Source organism: Sparus aurata, chromosome 11 (genome assembly GCF_900880675.1).
Source record: "Sparus aurata chromosome 11, fSpaAur1.1, whole genome shotgun sequence".
Taxonomy (NCBI): Eukaryota; Metazoa; Chordata; class Actinopteri; order Spariformes; family Sparidae; genus Sparus; species Sparus aurata.
Window position 1 is genome coordinate 723,440 of NC_044197.1, and position 17,772 is coordinate 741,211.

The 17,772-nt window shown below is 45.6% G+C and overlaps 1 protein-coding gene across 1 annotated transcript; it reads left to right on the forward strand.

Annotated features, from left to right (window-relative positions):
* Positions 1-379: 379 nt before the first annotated feature.
* On the forward strand, positions 380-16,993 carry thop1 (thimet oligopeptidase 1). Its single transcript, XM_030433345.1, has 14 exons — positions 380-480; positions 1,969-2,175; positions 4,476-4,624; positions 5,328-5,435; positions 5,767-5,869; positions 8,097-8,254; positions 8,696-8,831; positions 9,428-9,570; positions 9,709-9,932; positions 10,022-10,223; positions 10,972-11,158; positions 11,237-11,365; positions 12,134-12,270; positions 16,577-16,993. The coding sequence occupies exons 1-14, from the start codon at positions 468-470 to the stop codon at positions 16,736-16,738; spliced, it is 2,058 nt and encodes a 685-aa protein (XP_030289205.1). The 5' UTR covers positions 380-467; the 3' UTR covers positions 16,739-16,993.
* Positions 16,994-17,772: the final 779 nt, after the last annotated feature.

Below are 17,772 nucleotides of genomic sequence, written 5' to 3' on the forward strand. Positions count from 1 at the left end.
TCTGAAGTTATCAGACTGTTCTACTTGTTCTAACAATATAATCTAATATAATATCGTGATATCAGTTCAAGGCCCTATCATACAGTATACAGAATTGTGTTCTTTAAGGAAATTAATTTTTTTTAAACAAAAACAGATAAGTTAGAATAAGACAGTATTATAGGAATGATAAAGTAAATAATGAGAAATACGCAATACAATACATATTAAGTTATTGATGGAGTTTGAGTAATGCTGTGAATCTTCTCAGGAGGGAGAGCAGGTGTCATTACTGCATGTCTTATTCTCATCTCGGGACCCTTTTGACATTTTAATCACCGATTGTTCTTTTAATGTTCTAACTCTGAGTAGGGTTTTATTTTGAAATGCATCACCGGAAACCTTCTTGTTGTAGGGCGGCTGCAGCGCTCGTGCTCACAGCGCTCTCTGACAGTCAACCACACCGACTAACCGACAGTTATCTAACTATGGGGCCGACAGGTGAGGAAAGTTCTCATGGTTTTAATGTGACTGAGTCATTTTGTTGGAAGTCAGCTCTGTGGTCGCCATGTTTCCTCTCCGACTGTCTCTGGGATCAATTAGAATTAATTAGCTTTGATCACGGAATCTGTTTTGGCTAACGTCAGTCTCAGCGCTAACGTTAACTAGCTTAGCTGCTGCTCTCTTGGCTAGTACCTGAGCTTTTTCATTAAAATTCACCGGAAAAGTTATTTAACGTTAGCCATCGTTTAGTATAAAGTAACCAAGATAACCCTGTTGTGTTATAATGGTGTCTCGTCTCACCACAGTTCGGGCTTGATGGTGCTGTGATGTAGCATGTTAGCTTTTAGCTCACTCCGCTTATTCATTGAGAAATGTGTTGCTCTTATTGCAGTTTCAGCCTCGCACTGACAGGATTACAGATGGATTAACAGTGAACGTTAGTAAATCTCCAGAGGCTTCACATCATAAACGTTTGAAAGCAACAATATGCCAAACTTCATTAAGAAATATTTGGGTTTTAAATTTAAGCTGGTTGCTGCCAAATATATTAGTGCGTTAAAAAAACAAATCAGTACATTTCCTAATTGTTATATTGTGGTTTGGAATTCGGCATACAAAGAACACATGTGCGCGCCGAATATCACTTTTTTAAATGTGTTTATGGAGGGATCGTGTTGTAGGGTGAATCTGACTGATGTGATCTGACTAGTGACTGTTCACCAGCATTTGTTGTGTTTTGGTGCTGGTTTTTCCAAGATACTGACATTACATTTTTCATATTGTGCTTATGAATTCGGTACACTGCTGATCCATCGAACAACACTTACACCTGCAGCGTGTCTGTCTCTATATCTTATGTTTGGTGAAGAGCGCAGAGGGATTGTGTCACAGGAACATTCTGACTAAATCAAAGTGTTGTCTGGTGTGTGAGATGTACAACAGAGTGGAAAGTGACTTTAGGGATTTCATTGGGTTTGTAATAATTTTGAAAAGTAAAATTTGAAAATTGTTAATACGTTATGTATGATGAGCAGAACTTGCTAGAGGGTCCGGCATATACCTGACATTACTGCAAAGCCGGGCATCGACCTGTTGTTTCTAGGTCACCTGTAGATGAGGAGGACCTGACACCTGCTGGGGTACATTCAGCTGGTCAGATACACGTCACATGTTAGACCTGGACAGTCAGGATGCAGAGATAAACTGGAGGAAGATGAAGGAATATGTTCCACTAATCAGGAGTGGGAGAGACTTTATGTGGAACAACACACCTGATAATGTATCACTGATCTAAATATAATTCATCACTGTCTCAAAATATTAGAGGGAGTTTTATTTCTATCTGATGCTAAAGATGTGAAATAATTATCAAACTTGTCTCATAATATAAATGTTCTTGTTTCCCACTCGGACCCGTCTTATTGTTTCCCGTCCTGTTTTGTCCCGTCCTCTCCTCACCGGTCCTGTTGCCTCTCGTTGTCCCAGGTGAGGTGGTGTTTGGCAGCCCGGTGCCGGTCTGCTCTGAGAACCGGCTGCGTTGGGACCTGAACCCGGAGCAGATCCAGCAGCTCTCTGATGAGCTCATCACCAACACCAAGATTGTGTACGACCGCGTCGGAGCCCTGGACCTGGACAGCGTCACCTTTGAGAACACGCTGAAGGCGCTGGCTGACGTGGAGGTCGAGTACACCGGTGGGCTCACATGTTCTGATGGTTCTGCATCTGTTAGTCTGACTTTTGTTTCAGCACAGAGGTCCAAAAATATATTGAAACAGCAGTGGATGACTGCTACAAACAGTCAGTGTTATTTCAGTGCATGAAGTTATCACATGCATGAAGGTAACAACATATCCCTGTATGAACATTTACATTTAACAGAAGCTTCAATCCAAAGACACTTACAGTTAGTACATTTGTCACAAGAAAGAAACCACAACAGGTCACTGCAGACGGAGATCTGAGCATCTCAGCTGCAGGTTATCTAAGATAAACACATGTCTCATGGTTTCCTCTCCAGGCTGTCACTTGTTTGTCTTTATGGAAATGTGAAAGTTATTGCAGATATAAATCCATCAGTCTCTGTTAAGTTTAGTTCTATGTAACAATGACATCATCGTAGTGACGTAATGCTGATGAGAGCATAAACTGTTCTTGGTGTTGTGTTCAAGGGCAATCTGATATCTGAGCTTTCATAATCTGCTGCTGTCAGTGAAGTTCTGGAGGTAAACCACAAACTTCTCTCCTCCTCGAATCAGACGAACAAACACTTGATCCTCTTCAACATGTATTGATCAGCAGCAAACTGTTGTGACCACGCGGTCATTGGAAAGACATTTCAATATTTAAACGGATTGATTCCAGGGAGAGTCAGAGGACGCAGGAAGACACACACACACACACACACACACACACACACACACACACACACACACACACACACACACACACTACATGAATTGTTGGTTTGCGTCTGAACATAAAGAGAAATCTAAATACGAGCAGACGGACTTGTGGACCTGCAGCAGCAGCGTCACACAGCAGCTCACTGTTATTTTAATGGAGCTCCAGATATTTCTCCACCTGACTGAATGGAGGTGAAACACAGTGTAAACCTGACAGCTCAGGCAGGTCGGTCCATTGTGAGCTGAGCGGTAAAGCTTGAGTCGGCAGAATCAGTGTGTGATGGTAAAGACTCATCAGCAGTTTGTAGAGAAATCAGCTGAACCAGCTGCTGCTGCTGTTACAATAGAGACAGAGGCAGAACACTGCTGCTGCTGCTGCTGGAGACACGGCAGCCTGATGTCACCACGTCACCTGAACGCATCTGTTCTCATCACTGCTGATGACAAGCGCCTGAAAGAGAGGACATTAACAAAGTGCCCATTTATTTTATGGCAGTTCAGTCAGAGACGTGATGAAGTTAAATGAGAACTCGATATTTTATGTTTTCAGTTTATCTTTTATCTCCCGTCAGGTCACGATGGTAAAATGTTTTATTGGCTGACTGTCATTTACATTTCCAGATTGTTCTTTAAAAAGAAGCTACATGACGTCCGGTCTGTCTTCCTCTTCATGTAGCACACAAGGCCACGTGTTACACTCAGTACTTTATTTAGAAAGTAACTAACTGACAGTTACAGTCTCTGATGTCACTTAGGAGCAAACTGTTCAACACAAAAACAAAGAGGAGGAGATCCTGCTGCTGACTTTGCTTTTTGATTGAAACGGAAGGCTCGTTATTTAAAATTAAAATCATGTCGCTCTTCATTTCATCCAAACTGTTATTTTAAACATGGATATCAGCCCAGAACATCAGAAACACTGATAGAACAGTAAACGACTGAGCCGGTGCTCAACGAGCCGTCTGACTTTAACATTTAGAGTGGAAGACTTTCTTCTCTCTGGGTTAGGGTACAGTGTCTGCACAGGTGTGTCTGCACAGGTGTGTCTGCACAGAGTCTTAGTTTCAGACTGAGCCCTGATACACACCCCGTCTCTTCCCCCGAGGTGAAGACACCTGATCAGTATCCTTCGTCTCTCTGGATCACACTTCTCAGGTGTCGTCGGTTTGGATCACGACTAAAAATCATTGATTAAAACATTCTTGCACAGAAGGCAAAGACATAGAATTGAATTGATTCTACTTCTCACTTCATTCAGAGATTAGCAGACTGTGATTACAAATGAGTTGCGTCCAGCTTTTAAGGTGAGGTTCTGACTGAGTTCTGACTGAGTTCTGACTGTACACAGAGGAGGTTTCATCATGTGTTTGTTGGATTACAAAGCACCAGACTCTGACAGAGGACGGTGCAGCAGGTGTAAGACGTCACTGTGGATCTAGTGAAAGTATCAGTGTGATTAAAGAGAAGTGAAGAATGAATCCTGCTGCAGTCTCGTCAGGAAATCCATCAAACTAACTGAAGTGCCTGTGATGTCTCCGCCCCTCTCTTCCATGACCCCGCCCCTGTCTGACTCCGCCTCCCGTGTCTCAGTCCAGAGGAACATGTTGGACTTCCCGCAGCACGTGTCTTCCTGTAAGGAGGTCCGAACGGCCAGCACCGAGGCCGACAAGCGTCTGTCCGAGTTCGACGTGGAGATGAGCATGAGAGACGACGTCTACCAGAGGATCGTCGCTCTGGAGGTGAGCTGACGGACAGCAGGCTGCCAGCCAATCAGCAGGCTGCCAGCCAATCAGCAGGCTGCCAGCCAATCAGCAGGCTGCCAGCCAATCAGCAGGCTGCCAGCCAATCAGCAGGCATTGATTGATTACTTTATCGGTCTGTCATCAGCCTCAAGTTGCCTTTTTATTTGATAACATTTGGCTCCTGTTCACCTACGAACTCTTTTACCAATATATAGATATGTGTGTGTATAGATATAGATATAGATATATAGATTAGACTACATATGATTGTTTTAACATTTTCTGATTAAACAATGAGCCAATCAATGAATCAGTTCATTGACACAAAGTTATTCTAATCACTGTTCAGCTGTAAAGCTTTTGTTTGTTGAATATAAAAGCAAAGTGACGACTCCATGTTGGGAGTGAAGGTTTCATGATTTCATGATGTTGTATTGAACAAACAGTCGATTTATTAAGAAGCCAAAATCTTTGATAAATGTGACGAAGCACGTTCAGAACTCTGTAGTGACCTTTGGAGAGATGATCGATGAGGTGAACTGTTTGATATTACGGTGTGAAATCGAAGAGGAAACTCTTGTAGCTGCAGACAGAAGTTCAGCTCTGTTATCTCTCATCTTCTCTGTCTCACATTGTCTGTTTTTTAAATTTCTTTTAATGGTTTTCTGTTCTCATGACGTCATTCTGTTTTTGTCTGCAGAAGAAGGTTGATGCTGACGGCCTCTCTGCAGAGTCCAAGCGGTACATGGAGCGGCTGATCAAACTGGGCCAGAGGAACGGCCTCCACCTGACCAGAGAGACTCAAGAGGTGCAGCTGCTGCTTCCTTATTCTAACTGTATTCATCCAGGAACGCTTCAGAGAGCCAAGTCCACCTCTGCCTAACACCTCCACCACCCCAATTAGTCCTCACGCAGAACAATTTAAACTTTTCTGCCACAAAACCCCTGAGTTTCATTTGGGAAAGAAAATCCTGTCCTGACCTGAACACAGAAATATTCTGATTGAACTCCCAAACCGTCAGAGAAGCTAACATGATGTTAGACAGCATGTATTAATGGTGGTATATCCTCTGTTTAAAACTCTCTGTGTTGTCTCTGATTTAAATATTTGAGTCTGATCCATCACTTTGATGTAACAGGAGATCAAAACCATCAAGAAGAAGCTGAGCAACCTGAGCATCGACTTCAACAAGAACCTGAACGAGGACACCACCAGTCTGTCCTTCAGCAGAGACGAGCTGGGTGAGTCATCGCTCTGAGAGCCTTCAGACGCTCCCACCTCCTCTTCCTCTCCGACCTCCTCTTCCTCTCCGACCTCCTCCTCTTCCTCTCCGACCTCATCTTCCTCTCTGACCTCCTCTTCCTCTCCGACCTCCTCTTCCTCTCCGACCTCCTCTTCCTCTCCGACCTCCTCCTCTTCCTCTCCGACCTCATCTTCCTCTCTGACCTCCTCTTCCTCTCCGACCTCCTCTTCCTCTCCGACCTCCTCCTCTTCCTCTCCGACCTCCTCTTCCTCTCTGACCTCCTCTTCCTCTCCGACCTCCTCCTCTTCCTCTCCGACCTCCTCTTCCTCTCCGACCTCCTCCTCTTCCTCTCCGACCTCCTCTTCCTCTCCCACCCCCTCTTCCTCTCCGACCCCCTCTTCCTCTCCGACCTCCTCTTCCTCTCCGACCTCCTCCTCTTCCTCTCCGACCTCCTCTTCCTCTCCGACCCCCTCTTCCTCTCCCACCTCCTCTTCCTCTCCGACCCCCTCTTCCTCTCCGACCTCCTCTTCCTCTCTGACCTCCTCTTCCTCTCTGACCTCCTCTTCCTCTCCGACCTCCTCTTCCTCTCCGACCTCCTCTTCCTCTCCCACCCCCTCTTCCTCTCCGACCCCCTCTTCCTCTCCGACCTCCTCTTCCTCTCCGACCTCCTCCTCTTCCTCTCCGACCTCCTCTTCCTCTCCGACCTCCTCTTCCTCTCCGACCTCCTCCTTCCTCTCCTCTCCGACCTCCTCTTCCTCTCTGACCTCCTCTTCCTCTCCGACCTCCTCCTCTTCCTCTCCGACCTCCTCTTCCTCTCCGACCTCCTCTTCCTCTCCGACCTCCTCTTCCTCTCCCACCTCCTCTTCCTCTCCGACCCCCTCTTCCTCTCCGACCTCCTCTTCCTCTCCGACCCCCTCTTCCTCTCCGACCTCCTCTTCCTCTCCGACCTCCTCCTCTTCCTCTCCGACCTCCTCTTCCTCTCCCACCTCCTCTTCCTCTCCGACCCCCTCTTCCTCTCCGACCCCCTCTTCCTCTCCGACCTCCTCTTCCTCTCCGACCTCCTCTTCCTCTCCGACCTCCTCCTCTTCCTCTCCGACCTCCTCTTCCTCTCCCACCTCCTCTTCCTCTCCGACCTCCTCTTCCTCTCCGACCTCCTCTTCCCCTCCCACCTCCTCTTCCTCTCTGACCTCCTCTTCCTCTCCGACCTCGTCTTCCTCTCCGACCTCCTCTTCCTCTCCGACCTCCTCTTCCTCTCCGACCTCCTCTTCCTCTCCGACCTCCTCTTCCTCTCCGACCTCCTCTTCCCCTCCCACCTCCTCTTCCTCTCCGACCTCGTCTTCCTCTCTGACCTCCTCTTCCTCTCCGACCTCCTCTTCCTCTCCGACCTCCTCTTCCTCTCCGACCTCCTCTTCCTCTCTGACCTCCTCTTCCCCTCCCACCTCCTCTTCCTCTCCGACCTCGTCTTCCTCTCCGACCTCGTCTTCCTCTCCGACCTCCTCTTCCTCTCCGACCTCCTCTTCCTCTCCCACCTCCTCTTCCTCTCCGACCTCCTCTTCCTCTCCGACCTCCTCTTCCTCTCCGACCTCCTCTTCCTCTCTGACCTCCTCTTCCTCTCTGACCTCGTCTTCCTCTCTGACCTCGTCTTCCCCTCCCACCTCCTCTTCCTCTCTGACCTCCTCTTCCTCTCCCACCTCCTCTTCCTCTCCGACCTCCTCTTCCCCTCCCACCTCCTCTTCCTCTCTGACCTCCTCTTCCTCTCGCACCTCCTCTTCCTCTCCCACCTCCTCTTCCTCTCTGACCTCCTCTTCCTCTCCGACCTCCTCTTCCTCTCCGACCTCCTCTTCATCTCTGACCTCGTCTTCCTCTCTGACCTCGTCTTCCTCTCCGACCCCCTCTTCCTCTCTGACCTCGTCTTCCTCTCCCACCTCCTCTTCCTCTCCGACCTCCTCTTCCTCTCCGACCTCCTCTTCCTCTCCGACCTCCTCTTCCTCTCTGACCTCGTCTTCCTCTCCCACCTCCTCTTCCTCTCCCACCTCCTCTTCCTCTCTGACCTCCTCTTCCTCTCCGACCTCCTCTTCCTCTCCGACCTCCTCTTCATCTCTGACCTCGTCTTCCTCTCTGACCTCGTCTTCCTCTCCGACCTCCTCTCCGACCTCCTCTTCCTCTCCGACCTCCTCTTCCTCTTCCTCTGTGGTGTATTAAGATGTTAAACGTGTTGGTTTCAGGCGGCCTCCCCGAGGACTTCCTGAGCTCTCTGGAGCAGGACGGAGACAAGCTGAAGGTCACTCTGAAGTATCCTCATTACTTCCCCACCATGAAGAAATGCTTCGTCCCAGAGACCCGCAGGAAGCTGGAGGAGGCCTTCAACTCCCGCTGCAAAGAGGTGAGACGGGAAGAAAGGGGTCGCTGAGAGGAAAAATCTATTTCAGATGAATTTCTTGAGATAACTGCAGACAGAAGTTAAAGTCTGCTGCTATCTGCTGTAAGATTTTGTCTGTTGGATTAAATACAAGAAGCCTGTAGAAAGTAGAAATGTCCAGTTGAGATGTTATAAAATCATCTTCAGAACTTGTTTCCGTGAAGTTTGATGTCGTTGTTTCATCTCTGAGGTTCCTCCAGGTTTTTATATTCACGTTGGATAATGTAACAGCTAAAGAGTCATTTTAATTAAGTTTATTACAACATATTGTTGTAGTTGAATCCAGTATTACTCTCAGTGATACTTTGACTGATAGAAGTCTGGGAACATGGTGACATCATCTTTTACTTTGTAGTAATTGTACTGTTTAAGTTGTAAACCAGATGACTTCCTGTGTGTTTCCAGGAGAACTCGGCCATCCTGAAGGAGCTGGTGCAGCTTCGGGCTCAGAAAAGTTCTCTGCTCGGCTTCACCACCCACGCCGACTTCGTCCTGGAGATGAACATGGCCAAGTCTGGGAAGAAGGTGGCCGGCTTCCTGGGTGAGTCCTGGAAGACAAACTGTTTAAACCTGCAGCACGACGCTGAAGTTTAAATGACTTCACACCTGAAACCTTCTTATCTTTTAAAGAAGTGTTTAGAAATGTGACGTGTCGAGTAATAAAACCAAACATCTGTTGATCGTACAGATCAGGACTCTACAGTGTAACAATGACAAAGCTTCAGTGTAGAAACAGAAGTGTGAATTGAGAGGATGTTGATGGATATAAAGTCCGTCTGCAGTGTTAAGTTCTTTATCTTTAATTTAACTTCATGTCCTTAAATCTTCTCTCAATTCTAAACTGAAGGAAATGTGATGGAAGTGACGGATGTTTGGTGAAGTAAAAATGTATCAAAGCTGAAAGAATCTAAAGAGAAAAACTGACAACAAACTACTGGACCAATCAGTCACCGTTCAATGATCTGATCGGTTCTGATCTTTATATCACTTCCACTTCAGTTCAGAACACTTGGCATCATGTTTCTGAAACTGAAACTTTGAAACTGTTTCTGTTTCATCTCTTTTACAAGCAGTAAAACAAATCAAATGCACAACTCTGTGATCTGAAGCGTTTGTCCTCTTCGTCGTGTCTTTCAGAGGAGCTGTCTCGTAAGCTGAAGCCTCTGGGGGATGAAGAGCGAACGGTCATCCTCAAACTGAAGGAGAAGGAGTGTCAGAAGAGAAACCTGCCTTTTAACGGAGAGCTGCACGCCTGGGACACCCGCTACTTCATGACCCAGGTCAGAGCTGCACATTCACCTTGAACTAACTTAGAACTAACAGGAGCTGTGAGAGAGATTGAATTAAGGTTCCCACAGTGACCTCATACCTCTACACTCCTCCTCCTCCTCGTCCTCCTCCTCCTCGTCCTCTCTCAGGTGGAGGAGACTCAGTATGCTGTGGATCAGAACCTGCTGAAGGAGTACTTTCCGATGGAGGTGGTGACTCGGGGTCTGCTGGACATCTACCAGGAGCTTCTCGGTCTGTCCTTTGAGCTGGTGGCTGGAGCCGCCGTCTGGCACCCGGACGTCACTCTGTACTGTGTGAAGGACCGCAGCAGTGGTCAGGTGGTGGGTCAGTTCTACCTGGACCTCTACCCCAGGTGAGGGCTCAGCAGTGAGGTGACATGTTTCTGTGGAGTGGAGGTGGAGACGTGTCCTCAGTGTCTCCTCTCCTGTCTGTCCTCTGCAGGGAGGGGAAGTACGGTCACGCCGCCTGCTTCGGCCTGCAGCCCGGCTGTCTGCTGCCCGACGGCACGCGGCAGATGTCGGTGGCGGCCATGGTGGCCAACTTCAGCAAGCCGACGGCCGACGCCCCGTCCCTCCTGCAGCACGACGAGGTGGAGACGTACTTCCACGAGTTCGGACACGTCATGCACCAACTGTGCGCCGAGGTCAGCGGATAACTCAGAAGCTTCAACACGACGCGACAGATTTGTGTCTTTAACTGACCCTTTCTGTTGTCACCTGTCCAACTGTAGATTGTAGTGCTTCATGTGTGCAGCTGACAGTGAGAACAGCAGGTTTAACAACAGCTCTGAGTCGGTTTAAAGAAGAGTCTTTAATATGCACAGAATAAGTAATGAATGACTCTCAGTGTATGAAGTTACAGAGTTACTGCTGCAGGCAGTGAGCTCGTTAGCTGAACATGCTAACATCAGCAGCGAACGCTTTAATCCAGTTCTTCCACGTCAGCACTGTTCTCTCTCAGACTGACTACATGTAAACTCCTTCAGCTTCTGCAGAAGCACAAACACTGTCACCTGCAGGAACTCGTACCTTTGGATACGATAGGACTGAACAGAAACAGTTTGAAGGAGCGCTTCAGGAAACGGTCAGTTGTGCAGTTAGAATGACTCAAATAAAGAATTTGACAGCTAAAAGTGTCTTTGTAGGATGAGCCACTGCTGGGCTGAACAAGCCGTTTGCATTCTTCATCCAGCTTTTAATTCATCTGTAAGTCAGAAGCAGCTTCAGTTCAGTCATGAAATATCAAGTGGAGACTCAGAAAGTGTCTTTTCATACAGAAGTGAATCAGTGTGGATGAAAACATTTGGCAGATTTGGGCCGGAAGTGATTCAGGACAGTTAAACAGAAGGTGTGTCCTGATTGGTTGTGTCCTGTTGTGTCGGGTGTTTGCAGGCGGACTACGCCATGTTCAGCGGGACTCATGTGGAGCGGGACTTCGTGGAGGCTCCGTCTCAGATGTTGGAGAACTGGGTCTGGGAGCGGGAGCCTCTGCTCAGGATGTCCCGACACTACAAGACCGGCAACGCCATCCCCGACGAGCTGCTGGACAAACTCATCAAGTCCCGCCTCGCCAACACCGGTGGGTACTGAACAGGAAGTTCTGCTGTTGTTGAGCACTTGTTTCACTGTTGCCTTGGTAACCCCGACTCTCCTCCAGGTCTGTTTAACCTGAGGCAGATCGTTCTTGCTAAAGTGGACCAGGCTCTGCACACCAGGTCCGGAGTCGACCCGGCAGAGGAGTACGGACGCCTCAGTCAGGAGATCCTGGGGATCCCAGCTTCACCAGGTCACAATTTATCAACTACATGTGTTCAGAACTCAGATCTTTACAGAGGTCCGTTCACAGCTCGTGTGTCCGACCACCACAACTGTCCAACTTTGTCTTTATTACAGTCGGTTTACAGTCTGCTATAGTTCTGAAACCAGACTTGATCTCCTGCTGCTTCATCAAGTGATGATCAAGATGTGCAGGCGGCTCTTTGTTCTGCTCGCTGCTCCTCCAACAGAACCGGGCTCCACCTGGTGGCTCCATGCAGAACAACAATCAGACCTCCTGTTAGAACCAGGGGAGAGAAAACAACCGACACAATATTATATCAAACCGTTTTACTGATATCACAAAGTCTGTGATCCATATGAGACAATATCACCAGCCCACTGAACACTGTCAGTGTCCTCAGTAACAATCAGAACATAATAACTGACAGCAGTTCAGTAGTTACTTTACACAGTTTGAATGTTGAGGAAGGAGTTGTGCTGTGACGCGAATCAGACATGACCAGGGAATTTCAAAATAAAGGCACATCTTAACGGTGATGATATGGATCCATGTTTTCACTTTGCATCAGTCATACTGGATTGTTGTGTGTTGAACTGATCCTTCAGTCTGGTCCGATGTTTAGTTCTGTGTTCTGACATTCTGATGTGAAACGATAAATTAAGTTGTTGAAATATATTTTAAAACATGAACTGGACACAAAGTCATCGTACATCAGATACAAACTGTCTCCTCCGCCGCTCTCTGTGACCTTTGAACTTCTGTTTCCCTCTGCAGGAACCAACATGCCAGCGACCTTCGGGCACCTGGCGGGCGGTTATGATGCTCAGTACTACGGTTACCTGTGGAGCGAGGTGTTCTCCATGGACATGTTCTTCGCTCGCTTCAAACTGGAGGGAATCATGAACCCAAAGGTCAGAGCACACAGAACATCAAGTAAATTTGAAATCAAAAACTGAAGTGAAAGACTCCAAATCTGGACCCAGTCTTTAACATCCACATTAAGACAGAACCAGCCGACCTGCAGAACATCTCAAGAGTTTAACGACTTCTGTCTCAGCTGTGTTTTAAAGATCTTGTTTATCATCTTCACTCGGCTCGACTGTAACTCGGCCTGTACGGGTCTCTAAGAAAAGTAGAGACCACATGGGTCCAGTTCTCAGAGCTTTACATCCTCCTGTGGGTCAGAAAATGATTGAATGTCTTGTTTGTGATGTGCTGCTCCGTTAAGAAGCATCCAGACCTCTCAGCTGGTCTGGGATCAGGTCTGCTGACTGTCCTCAGAGTCCAAACTAAACAACAAGAAGCAAATATCAGTTTTCATGTCTGAACAAACTCCAGGAAAGTGAGACTTGAGACCAGATGAAGTCCACCGCTGACATCACAGCAGGAGTCTGCATGAAAACTGTTCTGATGAACTTCAGTGTCGGACACAAAGTTTATCACCGACTGTTGTGTCTCTGATGTGTCTCTGTTGTGTCTCTGATGTGTCTCTGTTGTGTCTCTGATGTGTCTCTGATGTGTCTCTGTTGTGTCTCTGATGTGTCTCTGTTGTGTCTCTGTTGTGTCTCTGATGTGTCTCTGTTGCGGACATTCAGTTACAACTCAGCCAGGAAAATATTCTGTTACATTCAACAGTTACGAGCTAAAAGTTTCACTAAGATGAACTACTCAACGTGATATTACTGTGATTAATACCTCACAGAACTACAGTAACACTACACAGAGCTACAGTAACACTGCAGAACTACAGTAACACTACACAGAGCTACAGTAACACTACACAGAGCTACAGTAACACTACAGAACTACAGTAACACTACACAGAGCTACAGTAACACTACGCAGGACTACAGTAACACTACAGAGCTACAGTAACACTACACAGAGCTACAGTAACACTACGCCGAACTACAGTAACACTACAGAACTACAGTAACACTACGCCGAACTACAGTAACACTACAGAACTACAGTAACACTACACAGAGCTACAGTAACACTACACAGAGCTACGAGTAACACTACGCAGAGCTACAGTAACACTACAGAACTACAGTTACACTACAGAACTACAGTAACACTACGCAGAGCTACAGTAACACTACGCAGAGCTACGAGTAACACTACACAGAACTATAGTAACACTACACAGAACTATAGTAACACTACACAAAACTACAGTAACACTACAGAGCTACAGTAACACTACAGAACTACAGTAACACTACGCAGAACTACAGTAACACTACAGAACTACAGTAACACTACAGAACTACAGTAACACTCCGCAGAGCTACAGTAACACTACAGAATTACAGTAACACTACGCAGAGCTACAGTAACACTACGCAGAGCTACAGTAACAATACTTAGAACTACAGTAACACTACGCAGAGCTACAGTAACACTACAGAACTACAGTAACACTACACAGAGCTACAGTAACACTACGCAGAGCTACAGTAACACTACGCAGAGCTACAGTAACACTACAGAGCTACAGTAACACTACGCAGAACTACAGTAACACTACAGAACTACAGTAACACTATGCAGAACTACAGTAACACTACAGAACTACAGTAACACTACAGAACTACAGTAGCACTACGCAAAACTACAGTAACACTACAGAACTACAGTAACACTCCGCAGAGCTACAGTAACACTACACAAAACTACAGTAACACTACAGAGCTACAGTAACACTACGCAGAACTACAGTAACACTACACAAAACTACAGTAACACTACAGAACTAAAGTAACACTACGCAGAACTACAGCAACACTACAGAACTAAAGTAACACTACGCAGAACAACAGTAACACTACGCAGAACTACAGCAACACTACAGAGCTACAGTAACACTACAGAGCTACAGTAACACTACAGAACTACAGTAACACTACGCAGAACTACAGTAACACTACAGAACTACAGTAACACTACAGAACTACAGTAACACTACGCAGAACTACAGTAACACTACAGAACTACAGTAACACTACAGAACTACAGTAACACTCCGCAGAGCTACAGTAACACTACAGAATTACAGTAACACTACGCAGAGCTACAGTAACACTACGCAGAGCTACAGTAACACTACAGAATTACAGTAACACTACGCAGAGCTACAGTAACACTACGCAGAGCTACAGTAACAATACTTAGAACTACAGTAACACTACGCAGAGCTACAGTAACACTACAGAACTACAGTAACACTACACAGAGCTACAGTAACACTACAGAGCTACAGTAACACTACGCAGAACTACAGTAACACTACAGAACTACAGTAACACTATGCAGAACTACAGTAACACTACAGAACTACAGTAACACTACAGAACTACAGTAGCACTACGCAAAACTACAGTAACACTACAGAACTACAGTAACACTCCGCAGAGCTACAGTAACACTACACAAAACTACAGTAACACTACAGAGCTACAGTAACACTACGCAGAACTACAGTAACACTACAGAATTACAGTAACACTACGCAGAGCTACAGTAACACTACGCAGAGCTACAGTAACAATACTTAGAACTACAGTAACACTACGCAGAGCTACAGTAACACTACAGAACTACAGTAACACTACACAGAGCTACAGTAACACTACAGAGCTACAGTAACACTACGCAGAACTACAGTAACACTACAGAACTACAGTAACACTATGCAGAACTACAGTAACACTACAGAACTACAGTAACACTACAGAACTACAGTAGCACTACGCAAAACTACAGTAACACTACAGAACTACAGTAACACTCCGCAGAGCTACAGTAACACTACACAAAACTACAGTAACACTACAGAGCTACAGTAACACTACGCAGAACTACAGTAACACTACACAAAACTACAGTAACACTACAGAACTAAAGTAACACTACGCAGAACTACAGCAACACTACAGAACTAAAGTAACACTACGCAGAACAACAGTAACACTACGCAGAACTACAGCAACACTACAGAGCTACAGTAACACTACAGAGCTACAGTAACACTACACAAAACTACAGTAACACTACAGAACTACAGTAACACTACAGAACTAAAGTAACACTACGCAGAACTACAGCAACACTACAGAACTACAGTAACACTACGCAGAACTACAGTAACACTACAGAACTACAGTAACACTACAGAACTACAGTAGCACTACGCAAAACTACAGTAACACTACAGAACTACAGTAACACTACACAAAACTACAGTAACACTACAGAGCTACAGTAACACTACAGAGCTACAGTAACACTACACAAAACTACAGTAACACTACAGAACTAAAGTAACACTACGCAGAACTACAGCAACACTACAGAACTAAAGTAACACTACGCAGAACAACAGTAACACTACAGAACTACAGTAACACTACAGGACTACAGTAACACTACAGGACTACAGTAACACTACGCAGGACTACAGTAACACTACAGAACTACAGTAACACCAGGCAGAACTACAGCAACACCACACAGAACTACAGTAACACCACACAGAACCACAGTAACACCACACAGAACTACAGTAACACCGTACAGAACTACAGTAACACCACACAGAACCACAGTAACACTACAGAACTACAGTAACACTACAGAACTACAGTAACACTACACAGAGCTACAGTAACACTACAGAACTACAGTAACACTATGCAGGACTACAGTAACACTACAGAACTACAGTAACACCACACAGAGCTACAGTAACACCACGCAGAACCACAGTAACACCACGCAGAACCACAGTAACACCACACAGAGCTACAGTAACACTGAAGATCTCACAGGGTTCCATCAACTTAGAAGTTTTTTAAAGTCCACGACATGAACGGGAACGACTGAGGTGAGTCTATAAAACCAGCGCCATGTTGGATTTCAGCAGTCGGAGGTTCTGTTCAGTCTTTTTCCTGCAGACAATAAAGATTTACTGCAGTCTTGTAATAATTTGAATAATTTTTAAATGAATATATCGATGATGTCGTTGTTTGTTACAGTTTGCTTCGCATGTTTTCTGTCTCCTGATGTTTCAGTGTTTAGCCTAGCTTAGCACAAAGACTGGAAGCAGAGGGAAAGTGTTAGCCTACTGAAAAAGTAGAATCTGGATGGAGCCACTGTGAGTTCAGGATTTGATTGGTCTGACTTTGAATTGCTGTCTCCTGATTGGTCCTCCAGGTGGGTCTGGACTACAGGAAGTTCATCCTGCGGCCCGGCGGATCCGAGGACGCCTCTGAGATGTTGAAGAAGTTCCTCGGGCGCGAGCCCAAACAGGAAGCGTTCCTGCTGAGTAAAGGACTAACGGTGGAGCAGGACGCCAGCACGCCGTGTCCCTGCTGACCAATCACAGCAGCCGGCTCCGCCACCCCAGCAGTAACCCACAGATTTCACAAAGAACCTCGGACTGAGTTTTTCTAGAAAAAAAACTGTAACATGTTAAACAACGTGGAGCAGCAAATAAAATGATTTGTGGTGACGTCCTGTGTGAGAGTGACTGATGTGACACCAACACATGAGGGCGGTCCTGGTCCGGTCCGGTTCAGCCTGACGCGGACCGGTTCATTCAAAAATAAAACACATGACTCCTCTTGAAAACATTGGGTTTCTGTTTCGTTTGGCTTCACGCTCACTTGCTTCTCTGACCAATACTTTAATAACGTGAACAAGTTTTCTCTCAAACACTGAGACGTTCAAGTGTTCTGAGAACATTTCATTCATTTTTAATCAATTTATTTACCTTCTGTAGCTTTAGACTGTGGTACGTAGATATTTTACTTCATTGAACATAGTAATACATCCTGTAGAAATACTGTCACATTAAAAACTCAAGTAAAAGTACTGAAGTATTCGCATGAACATATATCAGAAGTATGGAAGTAAAAGTTCTCCTGCAGCACTGATTATAATTATATTATAATCTGATTATAATTATATTATAATCAGTGCTGCAGCTGGTGGGTGGAGCTCTTTGTTATTAATCTGCAAAGTAATTAAGTTTAATCAACTACTGTCGAGTATAAGTCATATTTCTAATAGAGTGAAAATAGAAATATTCATGTAAACAAGGTTTTTTGTTTTTTGTCACCAAACAACCAGAACTAAAACTCAAAGATTGGATGTTTTAAACTGGACTTTGGCTTAAAATTACTTATTATTCAAATACCGAAGTTAAAGTTTTAATAAATATCTGACTACAAAGTGTGGACTCAAGAACCTGCTTCATGTTTGTTTCTCCAGTTTTTAGGATGTGAGTGAAGATTCTGTCCACACTGACCCGATCTGAGGTCCGAACACCCACATCCATTTATATTCTGTTATTTGATCCCTGTGGGCCTCCGTCCATGCTGGAAGAAGCACTCTGATATATTACTGAA